Raw genomic sequence first — 17,414 nt, forward strand, 5'->3', positions numbered from 1 at the left:
AAGCACCCCCACAAAACCAACCAAAGGCAACATTATTTTTCCTTCTTTTAAATTTCGTTTCTGTTGCCTATATTTCAAAGAAACATCCAACAAAAAGACAAAAAAAATCACAGAATAAGACCGAAGAGTCGAAGACCGATCTACTTTGCTCACATGCTTCAAAACCAACATAAAACGACCAAAAACCAGAGAAACAAAAACATTGGAACAAAATATTTTCTTAGAAAAAAAATTATGGGATTTTGCTTCTCCAAATTTGGCAAATCACAAACACATGAGATCCCAATCTCTTCCTCTTCCGATTCAAGCCCTCCTCATCACTACCAACCTCTCCCTAAACCAACTGTTTCTCAAGGTCAAACCAGTAATCCCACCTCCAATCCTCAGCCCAAACCCAAACCCGCTCCTCCTCCTCCTCCGTCAACATCCTCCGGTTCACAAATCGGTCCAATCCTAAACCGACCAATGATCGATCTCTCAGCTCTCTACGACCTCCACAAAGAACTCGGCCGTGGCCAATTCGGAATCACTTACAAATGCACGGACAAATCCAACGGTCGAGAATACGCCTGCAAATCCATCTCAAAACGTAAACTCATACGTCGCAAAGACATCGAAGACGTGAGACGTGAGGTCATGATCTTGCAACACCTTACTGGTCAACCAAACATAGTCGAGTTTCGAGGCGCGTATGAAGACAAAGACAATCTTCATTTGGTTATGGAGCTCTGTTCTGGAGGAGAGCTTTTTGATCGTATTATCAAGAAAGGAAGTTACTCTGAGAAAGAAGCTGCTAATATCTTCAGACAGATCGTTAATGTTGTTCATGTTTGTCACTTCATGGGCGTTGTTCATAGAGACTTAAAGCCTGAGAATTTCTTGCTTGTTAGTAACGAAGAAGATTCTCCAATCAAAGCAACAGATTTTGGACTCTCTGTTTTCATCGAAGAAGGTAAAGTCATCCTCTTTGATTACTTAACTTAAGTGTCTTGTTAACTCTTGTTTCAAAGATTTGTCTTTGCTTTTACATAAAGTAATTAGTGTGTTTTAGGAGATAAACCATAATGTTTAAACTCGTGTTAGGATCAAGAAAAAGATAGCGACATTGTATCTCCGTGTGGGACATCAAGTCAACTTCGAAAACGACTTGGGTCAACTCAAGTCAACAGATGTTTCCCACAAGATCAAAAAAGTGACAAAAAAAAGCAGAAAAGCAGAAATCATTTTATGGGGGATTAATATTCTTTTGAACATTTTGATTCACACCAAAATATCAAAAGACTTTTGAGACTGGAGAGCTGTATTAGAATTTGAATATGTTTGAATGCATATTAGCTAAAACTTTGGTTCTGTATTTTGAAATCCGTACAAGTAATCATCTTATATGGTTAATATTTGTAGGTAAAGTGTATAGAGATATAGTTGGGAGCGCATACTACGTTGCACCTGAAGTTCTACATCGAAACTACGGGAAAGAAATCGATGTATGGAGCGCGGGTGTTATGCTTTACATTCTTCTCAGTGGTGTTCCTCCATTTTGGGGAGGTATGCAAAAAATACTGAATCATCTAAAATTTTGTAATCACATACTCAACTTGAAGAATGTTGGAGACATGAACCTTAATTTGGTACTACTTAATGTTGTTTAGAGACCGAGAAGACTATATTTGAGGCGATCTTAGAAGGAAAGCTGGATCTTGAAACTTCTCCTTGGCCTACTATATCGGAAAGCGCAAAAGATTTGATAAGAAAGATGTTGATAAGAGATCCTAAAAAAAGGATAACCGCAGCTGAAGCACTTGGTATGCTTGCAATGTGTATAAATTTGTTACATATTCTACCTCCTGCTCCTAAGTCCTTACTAACCAATCTTTTGTTGTGGATTTTTATCGGAAAAAACAGAGCATCCATGGATGACAGACACCAAAATTTCTGATAAACCAATCAATAGTGCTGTTCTTGTTAGGATGAAGCAATTCCGCGCGATGAACAAGCTCAAGAAACTTGCCTTGAAGGTAAAGTAAATGATTCTCCATCTCCAAAATGACTTCAAGATCAATTTTGTAATTGTTTTGTAATTTTCTTTGCTTTTAGGTGATAGCGGAAAACTTATCGGAAGAAGAGATAAAAGGATTAAAGCAAACGTTTAAGAACATGGATACAGATGAAAGTGGCACCATCACTTTTGATGAACTAAGAAACGGGTTACATCGTCTTGGATCTAAGCTTACGGAGTCTGAAATCAAACAACTCATGGAAGCTGTAAGAAAAAAGAAAACAAATCCAACTACAAAATAAATCATCATCAATATCTTTCTCAATGGTTTTTCTTTATTCATAGGCTGATGTGGACAAAAGTGGGACGATTGATTACATTGAGTTTGTAACTGCAACAATGCATCGTCATAGATTGGAGAAAGAAGAGAATTTGATAGAAGCATTTAAATACTTCGACAAAGACAGAAGCGGGTTTGTATTCTTCTAACCATCTCCTTCTTCACCAAAATGAACACAACTACTTTATATATCAAAGATATATGGAATTGTCTTCAAAACATACTCTTCTTTTTTTTTCAAAAACCAGTTTTATCACAAGGGACGAGCTTAAACACTCCATGACTGAGTATGGCATGGGTGATGATGCGACCATAGATGAAGTTATCAATGATGTTGATACCGACAATGTAAGAAAAAACATTTATTTCTAGTTGTTTTGTTTCGGTCTAATGATGAATGTTAAACAAAATGATTAATAATGATGATGATGATGATTGATAGGATGGGAGGATAAACTACGAGGAATTTGTGGCGATGATGAGGAAAGGAACTACAGATTCAGATCCAAAGCTGATCAGATGATATATATTCAACTACAGTGACGAATGCTTTTGCTTCATATATAATAATTAAAATAAACTAATAATAAACACGAATGCAATGAGAATTAATGCATTCCTATGTTTTTTCCCTTGAGATGTATAAATAATAAATATGATGAATTGCGTAAGTATGATGAATCAAAAAATAAAATGAAACTTATGGCCCATTTAAAATGAGATGTTTTAATTATTCACGCGAACTTATGGCCCATTTAAAATGAAAAAGCCTTTTAAGGCCCATTTATAATAGGTTCAGAAACTTGAAGCTTTGTTTATTTATTAAACGGCATCAAAAGAAAGAGTGGCAAACCCTCTATTTTATCTAGAGGCTTTTGATTTATTTTTTCAGAGAAGCCAAACTAAGATTTTGAAGTTGACGAGTGACGACGATGCTCTCAATCTCGCAGCTGCCGAGTTTCTCGTTAACCACCGCCAAATCTCTTCGTTATCCTTCTTCTCCTTCGTCGTCTCTCTCTATCTTCTTCTCCTTCTTCCCTAAGGTTTCTAATTTCGTCAGAGCAAGTTCCGGAATCCCCAATTTGGTCGCCTGTAGTCCGACAGAGATTATCATCCCCAGAGTTAATAACGCCGGACTCAGAATCGAGGAGATAGTAGACGCCGCGAAAGGCAAAATTCGTCTTGATTCATGGATCTCTTCTCGTATCAATGGCGTTAGCCGAGCTCGTGTACAGTCGAGTATACGATTGGGACTCGTTACCGTCAATGGTCGTGTCGTTGATAAGGTTTTAACTTCAAAATTCGATTCTTCAAAAAAGTTTCAATTTTGCAATCAAGTTTCAATCTCTCTCACTCTCTTCCAGGTTTCACACAATGTCAAATCTGGTGATGAGGTTAATTGTACGATATCAGAGCTTCAACCTTTGAAAGCTGAAGCTGAAGATATACCATTAGATATAGTTTATGAAGATAAACATGTTCTTGTTGTTAACAAACCAGCTCACATGGTAAACACATTCTCTCAATATACTAACATCATGACTTAGAATCATCACTAAGAATATCTCTCCAATTCTTAGGTCGTTCATCCTGCGCCTGGGAATCCTACCGGCACGCTTGTTAATGGCATACTTCATCATTGTAGTCTTCCTTGTGTTGATTATTCGAACTCAGAAGAAGATGATGATTCCGATGAAGAAACATTTTCAGATGATGAAGAGATGACTACCTCTCCTAGTTCATATGCTGCTTCTGTTCGTCCTGGTATTGTTCATAGGTTGGATAAAGGCACAACTGGATTGCTCGTTGTAGCCAAGGTTAGTTCAATGCTGCTTTAGGAACTACTTTAATTGCTTCTTCTGAATTTAACGGAAAGTTTAATGGCAGGATGAACATTCTCATGCCCATTTAGCAGAACAGTTCAAGCTACACACAATTGAGAGAGTATATGTAAGTCTTACTACTGGGGTTCCTTCTCCACCACAGGGGCGTATTGAGATACCGATTGGTCGTGATTCGAGTAATCGGATACGTATGGCTGCTATTCCTGGAGGAGTAAGGGGTGGAAGAGCCCGCCATGCTGCTAGTAGGTGATGAGAGCAGTCTTCTGCAAGTGCACCAACCACTATAACACTGCATTTATTCTTCAGAATGAGAAAAATCTCTCTGAAAGAGTTGTTAACTGATACTGATATATGCTAAAAAAATGCTCTTTTATGTTGTCATAGGTATAAGGTAATCGAAACATTCGCTGGAGGTGGCTCTGCATTGGTTGAGTGGAGACTGGAAACCGGCCGTACTCATCAGGTACTGCAACATTGTTCAGTGTGAAAATCTGTCCAGATGAAGGAATACTCTTTGTTGAAAACAAAAAACAAAAAACTGAAGGAATACTCAAAATCTATAAAAGTCTACGGTTTTTTCTGTTTGTAAGAGCTTGAGCTGCCCTTTATGTTTCTGCCTCAAGTCATGTATTTGATCCAGCTGCTTTGAACTTGTGGTCTCTGAAACGTCTCTCTCTTCCATCTTGATTTCAAGTAGATACGTGCTCATGCTAAATATATGGGAGTTCCTCTATTGGGTGACGAAGTGTATGGTGGAACAAAAAGCATGGCCCTTTCTCTTTTGCAGAAAAGAGTCTCCCGCAGCGATCAAGAAGAGATCATAGAGCTTATTTCCAGAATGGATAGACCTTGCCTTCATGCTATAGTTCTCGGGTAAGAGAACTTAAATCTCATTCTTATATTTTCGATCAAGAATAACCAAATAACTGTCCTTTCTTACTCTGTTTTCCTTGATAGCTTTACACATCCGTGCACTGGGGAAATAGTAAAGTTTTCATGTCCACCGCCTTCAGATCTTGCTGAGATAGTAGGCTTGCTTCGTAGAAGCGGATTATAAAAAGTAACCCAACACTCTCTGCTTAATAAATAACCTCATACATTGGAATTCTGATTTCGTTACAAAGCTTTTGGTTATACTGAAACATCTAAACTCTTGTTATTGCCTTCTTGCAGGTAAATTAATCTCTCGACTTGCACATCAACTGACTGTGCAGACCACGAGACATGTCATCTAAACAAGGGAACTCATCTTTCATACTCTTTCAAGCAACCAAAATCATACTTCTCTCAGGATGATTCTTGACGAAACAAAAGAGGTTACAGAATCCAGTTTTAAAATCAACAGCCTTGTTTATAGCTCTGTGGCAGTGTATACAAACTCTACAATGACATGAATGATAATTTCAGAAACGAAGTGTGTAAGTTGTGCAAGTGAATTACAACACTCAAACATCAAACCCAAAATTCTGTAAGCACGTTTCTAAATGATCTCGCTTCTTCTTCTGGCAACCATTTTACAGCAAGAATTTCAAACACCAACCACTTTAAACTCGATGAATCATTCTGTTGAAACATTCATGCCCTATGATCCGTCAAATCAGCGTTGATCACCACGGCGTTGTTTCTCAATCATCTCTCTTTGCTTCTCCGCAAGCTTATCTAAAGCAGACGAAACGGCGTCGCTTCCACCTATCAGAAGCCTTGTGATAACCTCCGGATCCGTCTCAAATCGCGCCGCTTCAAACTCCTTCCTCGCGTTCTCTCTCAACACGTCCCTCCATAAATTTCCCCTGGAATCAATCCACGTGAAGAACCGAGTCGCTCGTAATATGTCTCTGTACAAACTCAACGCTTCCCGGCGCGTGCTCGTCAGACGCCGTCTATTCAGAAACTCAGCCTCATCGTGATCGATTATTGGTTTCTCTTTCTTCGCTAGATGTCTTTCGAGAAGCTCCTCCACGGTATCTGGACCTTCGTGCAGGAACCGCCTCGTCGACACAGCGCCGCTCCGATTCATCAGATCTAGACGACCTGCCAGATTTCGCCATTTCTGAAGCTTCGCAGCCATCATCTCTCTCAAACAACAACATTGAAAATTTTCGATCCTGGTGACAACAACAACAATGCTTGATAACATAATGGGCTTCGATTTCTGAAACTGTATAAGCCCAGTTAAAGCCCAATATAATCATTAAGTTCGCAAATGTTATACGTCTCTAATAAGACGACGACGGATTTAGATAAAATTTGAGCCCAAAACGCACCACCACTCAGCGTTTTAGACCTGTCTTCTCCAGAGGCAGAGAAGGAGAAGCTTCCTCATATGGCGTTCATAGCCGAAGAAGCCGTTTGTCTATTCCTTCCTCTGAATGCAAATCATCATGACTCATCCCAAAGATGAGAATTTGAAAGATGCTATAAAGGTTTTACTATGCTTATACGAAAAGGGTTCAAATAGACAATTTTTTACGTGCATTGAGAAGAAAAGGATGTGATTGTTCCACACACTGAAACACGTGATACGAAGTGTAAGTCTATATACAGCAGATGGGTATGGATACAGAACGACTAAAGATGATGTATTATTGTCATTGAATAACTATATGAGAAACCAAATGTTCTTTTACCTTCTGCAGAATTGAATGTCATGCACTGTTAAACTCTTCAAATAAAAAGTCTGATCAGCTTTGTGTTTACAACTCTTTCTTGCGTATCTTCTCCATCTTTATAGATAGTTATTTTCAACGATCAGCATCCTATTCTCTAATACCTGGATTTGTGACGTTTTTCCCCAACAATGTTACTTCTATTTTAGTGATGTTCTCTTGCAACCCATCGAGAAAGGGTTTAATCTTGCATGATAAGCTTTGTGGATGGGTTGCAGCAGAAGATGACTACAACAGAAGTTATATTGTTGGGTAAAACGTCAAAAAGAACAGAGTTCTTAAAACCATCAAACAAATCCAGGTAGAAGAGAAAAGTATGTTGCTCATTGAACAATATCAATCAATAGAGATAAAGAACATATGCAAGAAAAAGCCTAAACACAAAGATGACCAGAATTTCTATCTGAAGAATCGAGCATTGCATCACATTCAATTAAAGCAGAAGAAGTACAAAAAAAAAATGTTAATGGCCCTGCATATCCAACATCTCATCAAGTCCTTTGATTCTCTCTAAACCTTCACTAATCAGATACCGAATCTTTTGTTTGTCATTGCAGTCTCTGTTCTTTTCCATCTCTTGCCTAACAGTCTGTTTCAGTTCCCCTACAAAACATCAACACATAAAATCAAACAAAGTTTATCCTCCGAAATCTACTAAACCCCTAGATTTCGAGATTTTTAATCAAATGGATGTACGGTGAACGCAAATTTATTGTCTATGTGACGAATCTCATAGATAGAAAAATAAGAGACATGAAAGACACGAACCTCTAACATGAACAGGAGCTCTGTGAGCTATCTTCAATGCTTGTCGGTAAAGTTTAAGCACTCGAGCCCGGAGAATAAAGCTCTGCAGATCTAATTGAACCATAATTTATCAACCAACCGTTGAATTAAGAATTTACGGCCAGAGAAGGATCGATTCAGAAAGAACTGAAATCAAAATCGAAATCTAGGGTAAGAGAGAAGTTCCTGACTCTGAGTCCTGAGTTAAAAGAAAAAAGATCGGAGAAGGAAAGAGTCACGTGAGAAGGACATGATGAAGAATTAATGAAAATATGTGGTTTAAGTGTAAACCGGTAATCGGTGTTAATTGAAATCAAATTATAGTTTACCAACCATCTTTAATAACAGTTCTGTTTTAGATGGTCCTAATTACGGAAGCCCATCCGAACCATCGTGGTTTAACTTACAGCAAACAGATACCAAAATTAATTAGGTAGCTTTGAATAAATATTAGGTGGTTTAGCATCGTGTTTCCATAATATGATTTTCTCAGTGTACAGCTTCGCAATTTCTCAATTGTTTTTGGTCCATTTTCGTTTATTTAAAATCGTTTACTAGAGTTGTTCGTCCCTTGGTTGACTAATATTCTACCTTTTTTTTTTAATTTCTTTGAAGCACGAAATTGTAAACACAAGATATCAATAATTTAGACAAGGTCTCAGTAATTTAATATAGACTACGTAGGATTTAAAATATAGTTTCGATAATTAAAAGACAATCATTTACCAAAACGTGTTACTGAATGATTTGTGTTAATATTATTATCAGAATTCAAACATGCAAGTATATGAAGAAGAAGTATGTTTATCGATTGAAATACATTGTATTTTTTTTCTCTCTCTTAGGTGTTTCAATTACAGAACTTTAAATGCTAATTAACAAAAAAGTAAAATTTCATAAAGCTCCAACTAGTTCAATGCATCGTTGATAAGTTCTAACTTCTACCTTCCTTCCGATATGGCTGAATTTTGCTTGCATGTAGGTCCCAAATATCACCACCGTTTCTTAAAGAAATGTTATACTATTTTGATTTTTGGACTATTGAGGCACAAACTAAAGTCAAATTAGTAATTAACTAATCATCATCTTTGGAAAATAAAAAAATGTGCCGTTTAGCTTTTAGGTAGTAGTAACAAAAAGAAGAAACTTGAAACAAAAACAAACATGTCTTCCGCATTTTGATTTTATAAAGTCGGCCGTATAAACACAAAGGTCTTTCTTCTTCCTTTTTAGCTCTCACATTTGACCAAAACTCCTCCAATCCAGGCATCATCGTTGACTTTTTCAAACTCATTTCCTCTCTTTTTCCTTCTTCTCACATCATATTAGACCCAAACATAAAAAGAACGAAGAATCCTCTGTTCTTGTCTGCGAATTTTGCTGTTGTGATCAGCGATGGACATTAAGCATCATACTTCAACTTCAAAACCTAAGAACAAGAACAAGCTTTTGAAGATGCTTCCTAAAGCGATGTCGTTTGGACATCGAGTTCCACCGTTTAGTCCCGGAAGAGATCTCCACCACAACAACCACCATAATTACACGGCGGCTAACAAAATGTTTTTCTCTGGTCCTATGGTTCCTTTGGTACCTAACGCGGCTCGGGTTAGAAGAAACAAAAGCGACGCTGTTTGGGACGAACCTACTTCACCTAAAGTCTCTTGTATCGGTCAGATCAAGCTTGGTAAGTCTAAATGCCCAACCGGTAAAAAGAACAAAGCACCTTCATCTCTGATTCCTAAAATCTCCAAAACGTCAACGTCGTCTTTAACAAAAGAAGATGAAAAAGGTCGTCTTTCGAAGATCAAGAGTATCTTCTCGTTCTCGCCGGCGAGTGGACGAAACACATCAAGAAAATCCCATCCTACCGCCGTCTCCGCCGCGGATGAACATCCAGTTACGGTGGTTTCCACCGCGGCGGTGCCTTCGTTAGGTCAGATGAAGAAATTCGCTAGCAGTCGTGATGCTTTAGGTGATTTTGATTGGGCGGTTGAGATGAAACATGAAGAAGAATCACCCGCTGATCATCACCGTGGTTACTATTCTGACGACGACACCAGAGGAGCTTACTTGAGATACGATGATGACGAGGATGAAGATGACATAATAATCCCTTTTTCAGCTCCTTTAGGGTTAAAACCAAAGAAAGAAGTTAACTTGTGGAAGAGAAGAACCATGGATCCACCAAAACCACTTCATCTTCAAACCATTTGATTAAATTTCTTTCTTTCAGTATACTATATCAATTACTGCAGTTCAAATTGTATAATGATCATCATTCACAATGAGTCTGGATTTTCTTGTTTTGTGTATATATGTGATATATTGTGATGATGGATGATGATCGTTCACTTCAATAGTCTTTTGTGAATATCAATTTTGCTCCGTCCAAAAAAAAAAAAAAAAAACTCTTTCTCGCTACATATTTACAGTTACAATTACAAATTAGTTTTTGTATTTCCTTCTGTGACAGAGAGTATGACAACAACCAATGTCTTTCCACCACCAAATTGTCCATATATTAAATGTAAATCACAATCAACCATTAATATCACATACAAAATGATGATAATGTGTATATATTTATTGGGAATAATACAATATCTTCATTGGGTAGGTACAAATCATTAACATCTCATTCTTCCTTACGGAAATATTCAAATCCGTCAAAGTTTCCGTGCCTTCAAAGTTAGAACACAAAAGCAAAATCAAATAATCAAGAATCACACTATTTTGAGTTTTTTTTCTTTCATATCAACCGGTTTCGGATGGTACAGACAAAGACCAAAAACTCATTCTTTTTTGAAGTGAGATGTAATAAAATTAAAGTTTTGATACAAATTAATAAGTGACACGAACGCCTGAGTACCGAAGAATCTCTCCAATGAGTTCTCCTTTACCGGAACCAACATAACGGCCACGAATCTCGCCGTCTCTAATGAACAAGAAAGTTGGAACTTCGATAACATTCATGTCCTTGAGAAACTCCATACAACTATCGTTCTCGTCACCGTTCATTCTAGCGAATACGACTGTCTCGGACATTGACCGGGACAGTTTCAGCACGGTCGGATACACTTTAACGCAAGGACCACAATGTTTTAGACCAACGTCAAGCACGATCAGCTTGCCTCCAGTGCGATTCTCGTCGATCAGCTTTTCCACGTCAGGTCGGCCGTGCAGCTGCACCACCGCAGAGTGGTTGTCTCCGTAGTATAGAACGTCTCCCATTAACTGGTCCGGTTCAATACCTGTCGATGGTCAAACTTTTCAATTTAGTTACGTCTTTGCCACTACATTACTTTACTAATTTACTAGGTGACTTATTATGCTTCATATACTTTTAAATGGTTAGTGTTACAACATCAAAATAACAATATTATGTACCTAAAGAAATAATCATCGTACATCGTAATCAGCTAATAAACGTGTGTCCAAAAATCTGCTAAAATCTAGGTGATTTTGAGAGATTCTGTTAAAAGTTTCCTTACTTAGAGAAATTTGTTCAACAAATTAGGGGCATTATCGGTTAAGTAAAGTCTAATTCCAATATGTTTTATTTACTTTCTAGATTAAATCGAGTTCTCTTTTTAATGAGAAAAGAAATTAGAGATAATTCGGAAATTACCTTCTTCCTCGTGTATTTTCTCCATGCTCTTATAAAAGCTAAAGTGAGGAACTTTCTCAATCTTCTCTCTCCGACAGAGTTCTCTGGTCTTGTCAGATTCATCACCCATGACGAGCAAGAAAACGACGTCGTTACAGGTCCTGCTCAGTTCCACCATAAACGGATATATCTTATTACTCTGATCACTCTTACTCGTAGCAAACTCTGCAACCACGAGTTTGCTCTTCGCATTTTTCAACGCTACGTCGAATTCCTCTCCGCTGTGAATCTTTTGTACCTTCTCGTCATTCGCCGGTGGTGTACCCACCTTTCCCGGAGACGCCGCTCCAGCCTTTATTTTCACGGCGGAGAATAATCTTTTCGGGAGGTTTTTCCTCCGGAACAGAGGATTAGTTTTATGGTTAAAGAATACGAAGGAGGAGGTCGAAGCAACGGCGGAGGATGGCCGTGGGACTACGGTGGAGATTGGTTTGGCTAAGAAGTTAGCGACGGTGGCCATTGTTTGTGGTAGTGTGTGTGGGATTGGTTAGAGATCAGTGAATGATTTAATGTGGATAGATGTTTTAAAATGGGTCCAAGACTTTTATGTCCACTTGTTTAACTTGTGTGGATTGTGTTCACTGTTGATTAGATTTTTTTCGTGGGAATATAAAAGGAATATGTGAACTTGGTGAGATTGCTGTTTCTAAAAGCAATTCAAGTTTATTTTGTTCAAGTTGTTGTCATTCTGGAAAATTCCACCAGCATCCAAGTAAGACTAATTGAACCGGTTGGATAAATTCGACATTGTGGTTTCTTTTCCATCTGGTAAGCGGAAAATGTATCGGCCAAAAGAAAACAAAAGATTGCGTCAGCTCTCATAGTTTGGACAATTTTCTCAGCTTCGACCCAAATTGTCCATTGACTTACACATGTATACGCGTATTATTGTTGATGTCACGTACGAATATAAGCATATATCCACTCCCGGTGGAACTGGAAGTGAGGTAAACCAATAAAAATTGGCCTTAAGCCCATCATTATAAAAGCCCACTATAGAAATGACCCAGTGTTTTAGTAAACTTTTACACACAAATGACACAATCTTTTTAGTAATGCACAAAACAAATTGGAAAAAAAAAAACTAAATAACTAAATAAAATATCGTTTTCTAAGGTAAGCCGGAGTTCGTGCGACCACGCTGCTACCCACTACCGCAATGCGACAAACCATAAGCCTAAAATAAATCAAAATCAAATCTTTAAAAGATACATAGATTAATATATCAGACAGTTGACGACAATAACATATGCATATCGGACAGCCCACAAAATCCCACACGACCACTCCCGACTCACTACTACAGACACAATGTGACACCTAAGGACTTACCAAACTACCCTCATTGATGATACTAAAAGTTTATGCAACTCTATAGACGTGCTAATCCGGTTTATTCCGAGTTTGATCTTAGAAATTAAAACTAAACAGAGACTTGTAAACTCTACAAAATTTTAAAAAGGTAAAGGATCACTCCAATAGAATTTCCCGGCTAATTCTTTCAGAAACTATTTAAGAAGAGCGAAAAACTAATTTCCAGTGATCCATCATCAATTTAAACAAATCAAATTGAAAAAAAAAAATACAATAAACAACAAAGTGATAACATTAATACGACGACAAAGAGATTCTTAAGGGGCAAAACATGAACTTAGAAAGAAAGAAGAAGAAAAACGAGAACAAGGAAGAAGATTCTCAATCATTCATTCAGAAGCTTTCTCTGGTTTTCTACAGAGAATCATATGCATCGGAGAGAAGATTCCAGTCTCACCACCTCTGGTCAAATAATCAGCAGTCTTAAACAACATCTTATGAACATCAACAGTTCCTTTAGGAGCAACCCCAATAGCAGAAAGAATCACAACCACAACATGGTTTCTCCAATAAGCAATCCTTCCCATCTTTAACCGGTTCCACCACGGTTTAGACGGTGGTTTAGCCAAATCTTTCTCCTTCACTACCTCAAACCCAACTTTCTTCGCCGTCACGGCTATATCAGCGTAGCTTCTTAGTCCAGGAAGTGCGTCTCCTCTCTCGATCCCTTGAATCACGTCCTTGTGTTCTTCGTCATCGTCTCTGTATTTTTCAGTGGTGACCCATTCGTAGGACACGAACAAAGATCCTGGTTTCATCACTCTGAAGATCTCCGAGTATACTTCTTCGAGCTTAGGAGCGTGACACGTAGCTTCGATCGAGTAAGCTCCGTCAAACGTGTTTTCATCGAACGGCATCTTTAAAAAGTTACCACAAACGACGTTGCAGAGAGAATCAAGTCCAGCTTTCTTGTTGTGAAGCTTGGCTCGTTGCACTTGGTACTCGTTGATAGTGATTCCAGTGACTTGGGCCTTGGAATGGGCCGCGATGGCTCTCATCGGCCCACCCACGCCGCAACCAGCGTCAAGAATCTTTTGTCCCGGTTTCACTTTGATGAGATCGACGGCCATTTCTTCGTGGATTCTTGTGGCGTCTTTGTCGGATTTTCCAGGGACATGAGGAGAGAAATGGAAAGATTGTCCCCATCCCCACTCGTAGATATCAGTGACAAGATTGTAGAACGTGTCGACGAAGTCAGGTACTTTCTCGGCTGATTCGATCTCTTTTGGTTTGCGGAAGAAAGACCAGTATTGGTTATAGTTGTCTTTGACTTTTTCTGCGGAGATTGAGCCGCCGGAGAGATCAGAGGCTCGTTTGCCTTTTCGTTCTGCTGGACCTAGGACGCATATGAACCAGTAGACGGCGCCGGCAATGAGACCAGCGGTGCAGTAGAGAGCCACCGAGTCCATTTTTTCACAGGGAGAAAGAGAGAAGCAGAGGAATAGAGAGAGACGTTAAGTTCACGACTCTGTATTTGTGAAGGATTAATGGTTTTTATTTACAAAGGTGTATTGTGGGAATAATCCAGTTTAGAATCTTGCAATTAAATAATCCTTTTTAGGAAGTAAATTAACAGTAATTTTATGGTCCACACTACTGCCTATAGAAAGAAATTATATTAAAATAAATAAAATCACCTAAAATGGTTTGTGATTGAAATATTGTTTTAAAAACTTTAGTAGATCTTTTGACTCTTGTTATTCAATCAAAACTTTATTAATTTCTGTTAAAATGTATTATTAGTTTTTGATTTGTAAATTAAAAGTCTTTTAAAATTTTCATAAATCTGATTTTATTAGAATCAAAATTTAATAAAGTCAATAAATTTTTTGTGTTGTTTAATTAAAAAAAATGTATGATTGTTAATGAATTAAACTATTGTGTTATTAGTTTATAATTTTATACATTTTTCTTCACAAAATAAAATCATGAAAAAATCATCAAATAGATATATTGTTTGAGAAACTTCACTAAATTATAGAATAACTAATAACAAGATTATAAAAACTCTTTAGCACTTGTTTATAATTTATTTACTTTCTATGATTTTAGTAAAGGCATCAAAATTACTTTTAAATTATAATCCAATAACACCTTGTAACATCACAATTTTTCTTGCGTTTATATTTGTTTTCTCAAATCAGTTATCACAATGAAAAACTACAATTATTTATAGATCCAGATCTACATGAGTACATGTGAATATAAATGCCATGAGATCATTATTTTGCGATCTTGAACTCATATATCTGAGATGTTTTTCTTTTTGTGATATCCTTAATAAGTTCTACAAGCATTTCACTCTTTCCACGTTGTAGGGTCAGGCCAGCTCCTTATAATATATTTTTTATGTGAAAGTCACCTAACATTTTTTCATATACTGTAATCGTATGTATCTCTCGCTCTCCGTACGACTTCAGATTTGTTTTCATAGAATTGAGACTGTGTAGTATAACATTGAATCATGAATTAAGGAAAAATATAGCCAATGAAATGTTTGAAGGCTTGAAGCTCTCGGTCCGGGTATAAGTCCGTGACGTTGATTTTTTGTTATGGTCTCGAATGCGTTAGGTTAGGTAGATACTTTTCTTGATACGAATTAACCTATATCCTAATGATAAAACTCTGATTACCAAGAAAAAAAGACACTACAATCGTTACACTTTTGTCCAGGATCCGTGAGCTCATTTAATAACTATTAATTAGCTGGTCCTTGGGGTATCCAATTATTGTTTAAATTAAAATTTTGTTTTTTGGTAAATTGGTCGTATCACATGCATGACTCATATGATCGTATCACATGTCTACGATGTGTTAGCAATCTGTCTCTATGTTAACACGAATCTTGATCACTCCATATTACAGCTTGTTTTTATAACATCACTCACGTGATCTATTTGCTCACACGACATAATTAATGTGTGAGTGAGGACAAATTCGTTATAGATTGGTCCAATTTTATCGTATTTTATGAACCCGATATATAATTTACTCTAATAATTCCAACTGTAGACCATAATGCACATACGACAATCCATCTCCAGCTGTTATATTCGAAGAAACTATTTTTGAAGCTTGTCGAAATCATGATTTATACATTTTAAACATTATATATAACTGATATACACACAGATAAGAGAGATGAAACCTTCAAATATGTTAATAATCACTTTGTGCTTTTCTCTAGAACACAAAATGTGACAACTGTTTGAGAGCTTTTTCTTCGCATTACCAATGTAAACTATTCATATTAATTAATTCAGAATTGCAACTAGACTTGTCAAGATATGGGAATCATATTCAACGTGGAACTCTCTACGAGAAAGAGAGTCTCGGTTACATATCAGCTATATATGAGTGTGCTGATCTGTGTTATTTGTCTCTTTCCCTGTTCCTTCAGCAAAAGATCAAATCAAACCAGGCGACCGAAATAGACATTTTTCCCTGCCTGACCCTTGGTAATGGATCCATGATCCGTCTTCATTTTTGCTATTTAAAATCAATAATGATTTCATCACGTGATATTCTCTCTTTCTCGTGATTTGTTAATGCAATTTTTTTGGGTGGGTCAGTAGTGGTTGCGTAAGCACCTAGCTAAACCTGTTTCCTATATTTCCCCAAAAAACATGAGTCGTTAGGCCCAATTTGTGATATATAGGCGTGCTGGGCCTCTAAAAGACTCAAACGTTGGGACCAAAGTAAGGCAAGTAAACCCAACGCAGATACACCTAAAACAAACTTTATTCAAACTAAAAGCTCTTTACACGGACACAGAGAAAGGTTATCGGATTGTATGACCGTGACTTAAAATGTACAAAAGAGCCACTGAAACCAGTAACTTATGATAGTAAACATTATATGATCCTCTTTATCAATCCAACATTCTCTTCCAAATTAGATTTATAAATCATGAATATGTAAGCTCCTACACGAACAAGAGAATATCTAGACAATTTACTTGACGGTGAGTTTCCCAACCATACCAGCACCCTGGTGCGGCGCACAATAGAAACCGTAAGAGCCTGGCTCTGTCAAAGTAACCTCGTAAGTCTCCCCTGCACCATTTAGAAGCGCTGTCTCATCCATCGAGATCTTGCTTGCGTCCACACCACTAGGGATCTCGTCTTCGTCGAACACCACGTTATGTGGGAACCCTGCGTTGTTCTTGAACACGATCTTCTCTCCTTTAGCCACCGTGAATTCAGATGGTACGAAAGCAAGGGAACCGTCGTCGGATCCTAAAAGAACCTCCATGGCCATCGCATTTCCAGCTAAAACGATCGAAGCTGCTGTTGCCACTGCGATGACACCGAAATCCTTCAAAGAGGACTTCAAAGCGAGCTTAGGTGGCGCCCTGGTGGCGGAAGTGGATCTACTGATGGTGGATAATGTCTTAGGTTTTGAGCTGACGGCGAGCTTTAGGCCGGTGAAAGAAGGGATGGTGACGGTAGCTGATGTAATTGCGGCCATTTTCTTTACTTTTTGGGGTGTTTTGTTGATCACTTGTAAAGAAATGAAAACATTATGGGATTTTTGATAAGATTTGAAGAGAAAATAAAGCGAGAGAGTTATCTGCATGTGATTGGTTACCCTAGATGTTTTGTGAGGTGACGTGGCATTGTTTGATAGCTTTGTCTAACGTTGCATAAGTAGATAAGGAGACTTTGAACATTCCAAGTTTTCATTAGTATTTCTTGTTCTTGTGGTATTTATATTACTTAGTTACTAACCAACGAATCGA

General features: G+C 37.7%; 8 protein-coding genes and 1 non-coding gene across 14 annotated transcripts; 3 read left to right on the forward strand and 6 right to left on the reverse strand.

Annotated features, from left to right (window-relative positions):
- Positions 1-3: 3 nt before the first annotated feature.
- Positions 4-3,118, forward strand: CPK29 (calcium-dependent protein kinase 29). Of its 4 annotated transcripts, none has more exons than NM_001334707.1 (8): positions 4-952; positions 1,084-1,545; positions 1,650-1,802; positions 1,903-2,015; positions 2,095-2,262; positions 2,342-2,469; positions 2,585-2,684; positions 2,779-3,118. In NM_001334707.1, exons 2-8 carry the CDS (start codon positions 1,317-1,319, stop codon positions 2,857-2,859), a joined length of 972 nt encoding a protein of 323 aa, NP_001319387.1. In that variant the 5' UTR covers positions 4-952; positions 1,084-1,316; the 3' UTR covers positions 2,860-3,118. The 4 variants fall into 4 exon arrangements, with proteins under 4 accessions (NP_001319387.1, NP_974150.2, NP_001320822.1 ...); NM_202421.3 differs by having other exon boundaries at positions 1,402-1,545; NM_001334708.1 differs by having other exon boundaries at positions 1,402-1,545; positions 2,342-2,684.
- A 76-nt stretch (positions 3,119-3,194) lies between these two features.
- Positions 3,195-5,638, forward strand: AT1G76050 (Pseudouridine synthase family protein; the record flags this gene model as incomplete). 2 transcript variants are annotated; one of them, NM_202422.3, is made up of 8 exons in its annotated part: positions 3,195-3,622; positions 3,701-3,844; positions 3,917-4,153; positions 4,224-4,426; positions 4,565-4,643; positions 4,878-5,053; positions 5,138-5,240; positions 5,354-5,638. In NM_202422.3, 7 exons carry the CDS (start codon positions 3,269-3,271, stop codon positions 5,235-5,237), a joined length of 1,293 nt encoding a protein of 430 aa, NP_974151.1. In that variant the 3' UTR covers positions 5,238-5,240; positions 5,354-5,638. The 2 variants fall into 2 exon arrangements, with proteins under 2 accessions (NP_974151.1, NP_177732.2); NM_106254.3 differs by having other exon boundaries at positions 3,269-3,622; positions 4,224-4,445.
- EMB1793 (LYR family of Fe/S cluster biogenesis protein) lies at positions 5,511-6,261 on the reverse strand. Its single transcript, NM_106255.3, has one exon. It carries the CDS (start codon positions 6,249-6,251, stop codon positions 5,778-5,780), a length of 474 nt encoding a protein of 157 aa, NP_177733.2. The 5' UTR covers positions 6,252-6,261; the 3' UTR covers positions 5,511-5,777.
- Positions 6,262-6,748: 487 nt separating this feature from the next.
- Positions 6,749-8,119, reverse strand: AT1G76065 (LYR family of Fe/S cluster biogenesis protein). Its single transcript, NM_001084363.2, has 2 exons — positions 7,615-8,119; positions 6,749-7,449 (listed from the first exon to the last, which is right to left on the reverse strand). Exons 1-2 carry the CDS (start codon positions 7,715-7,717, stop codon positions 7,310-7,312), a joined length of 243 nt encoding a protein of 80 aa, NP_001077832.1. The 5' UTR covers positions 7,718-8,119; the 3' UTR covers positions 6,749-7,309.
- On the reverse strand, positions 6,865-7,264 carry MIR835. Its single transcript, NR_139956.1, has one exon. It is a non-coding gene; the product is annotated as a microRNA ath-MIR835 precursor (primary transcript).
- Positions 8,120-8,792: 673 nt separating the features above from the next.
- On the forward strand, positions 8,793-10,022 carry AT1G76070 (uncharacterized protein). The gene has a single exon (NM_106256.1). It carries the CDS (start codon positions 9,028-9,030, stop codon positions 9,844-9,846), a length of 819 nt encoding a protein of 272 aa, NP_565125.1. The 5' UTR covers positions 8,793-9,027; the 3' UTR covers positions 9,847-10,022.
- Positions 10,023-10,196: 174 nt separating this feature from the next.
- Positions 10,197-11,997, reverse strand: CDSP32 (chloroplastic drought-induced stress protein of 32 kD). The gene is made up of 2 exons (NM_106257.3): positions 11,261-11,997; positions 10,197-10,883 (listed from the first exon to the last, which is right to left on the reverse strand). The coding sequence occupies exons 1-2, from the start codon at positions 11,757-11,759 to the stop codon at positions 10,474-10,476; spliced, it is 909 nt and encodes a 302-aa protein (NP_177735.1). The 5' UTR covers positions 11,760-11,997; the 3' UTR covers positions 10,197-10,473.
- Positions 11,998-12,612: 615 nt separating this feature from the next.
- SMT3 (sterol methyltransferase 3) lies at positions 12,613-14,247 on the reverse strand. The gene has a single exon (NM_106258.4). The coding sequence runs from the start codon at positions 14,080-14,082 to the stop codon at positions 13,003-13,005; it is 1,080 nt and encodes a 359-aa protein (NP_177736.1). The 5' UTR covers positions 14,083-14,247; the 3' UTR covers positions 12,613-13,002.
- A 2,046-nt stretch (positions 14,248-16,293) lies between these two features.
- On the reverse strand, positions 16,294-17,341 carry PETE1 (plastocyanin 1). 2 transcript variants are annotated; one of them, NM_001334709.1, is made up of 1 exon: positions 16,294-17,341. In NM_001334709.1, the coding sequence occupies exon 1, from the start codon at positions 17,249-17,251 to the stop codon at positions 16,628-16,630; it is 624 nt and encodes a 207-aa protein (NP_001321069.1). In that variant the 5' UTR covers positions 17,252-17,341; the 3' UTR covers positions 16,294-16,627. The 2 variants fall into 2 exon arrangements, with proteins under 2 accessions (NP_001321069.1, NP_177737.1); NM_106259.4 differs by having other exon boundaries at positions 16,398-17,221.
- Between the last annotated feature and the right edge of the window lie 73 nt (positions 17,342-17,414).

The sequence above is a fragment of the Arabidopsis thaliana genome (assembly GCF_000001735.4).
Source record: "Arabidopsis thaliana chromosome 1 sequence".
Lineage (NCBI taxonomy): Eukaryota > Viridiplantae > Streptophyta > Magnoliopsida > Brassicales > Brassicaceae > Arabidopsis > Arabidopsis thaliana.

Coding starts and splice junctions, on each gene's coding strand:
- CPK29 (NM_202421.3), top strand. CDS start 154: ATGCTTCAAAACCAACATAAAACGACCAAAAACCAGAGAAACAAAAAC. Junction 2,016..2,094: donor TCAAGAAACTTGCCTTGAAG/GTAAAGTAAATG, acceptor CTTTGCTTTTAG/GTGATAGCGGAAAACTTATC. Junction 2,263..2,341: donor TCAAACAACTCATGGAAGCT/GTAAGAAAAAAG, acceptor CTTTATTCATAG/GCTGATGTGGACAAAAGTGG.
- CDSP32 (NM_106257.3), bottom strand. CDS start 11,759: ATGGCCACCGTCGCTAACTTCTTAGCCAAACCAATCTCCACCGTAGTC. Junction 10,884..11,260: donor GAAAATACACGAGGAAGAAG/GTAATTTCCGAA, acceptor GACCATCGACAG/GTATTGAACCGGACCAGTTA.
- EMB1793 (NM_106255.3), bottom strand. CDS start 6,251: ATGATGGCTGCGAAGCTTCAGAAATGGCGAAATCTGGCAGGTCGTCTA.
- AT1G76070 (NM_106256.1), top strand. CDS start 9,028: ATGGACATTAAGCATCATACTTCAACTTCAAAACCTAAGAACAAGAAC.
- AT1G76065 (NM_001084363.2), bottom strand. CDS start 7,717: ATGGTTCAATTAGATCTGCAGAGCTTTATTCTCCGGGCTCGAGTGCTT. Junction 7,450..7,614: donor AGCTCCTGTTCATGTTAGAG/GTTCGTGTCTTT, acceptor GATGTTTTGTAG/GGGAACTGAAACAGACTGTT.
- SMT3 (NM_106258.4), bottom strand. CDS start 14,082: ATGGACTCGGTGGCTCTCTACTGCACCGCTGGTCTCATTGCCGGCGCC.
- PETE1 (NM_001334709.1), bottom strand. CDS start 17,251: ATGCAGATAACTCTCTCGCTTTATTTTCTCTTCAAATCTTATCAAAAA.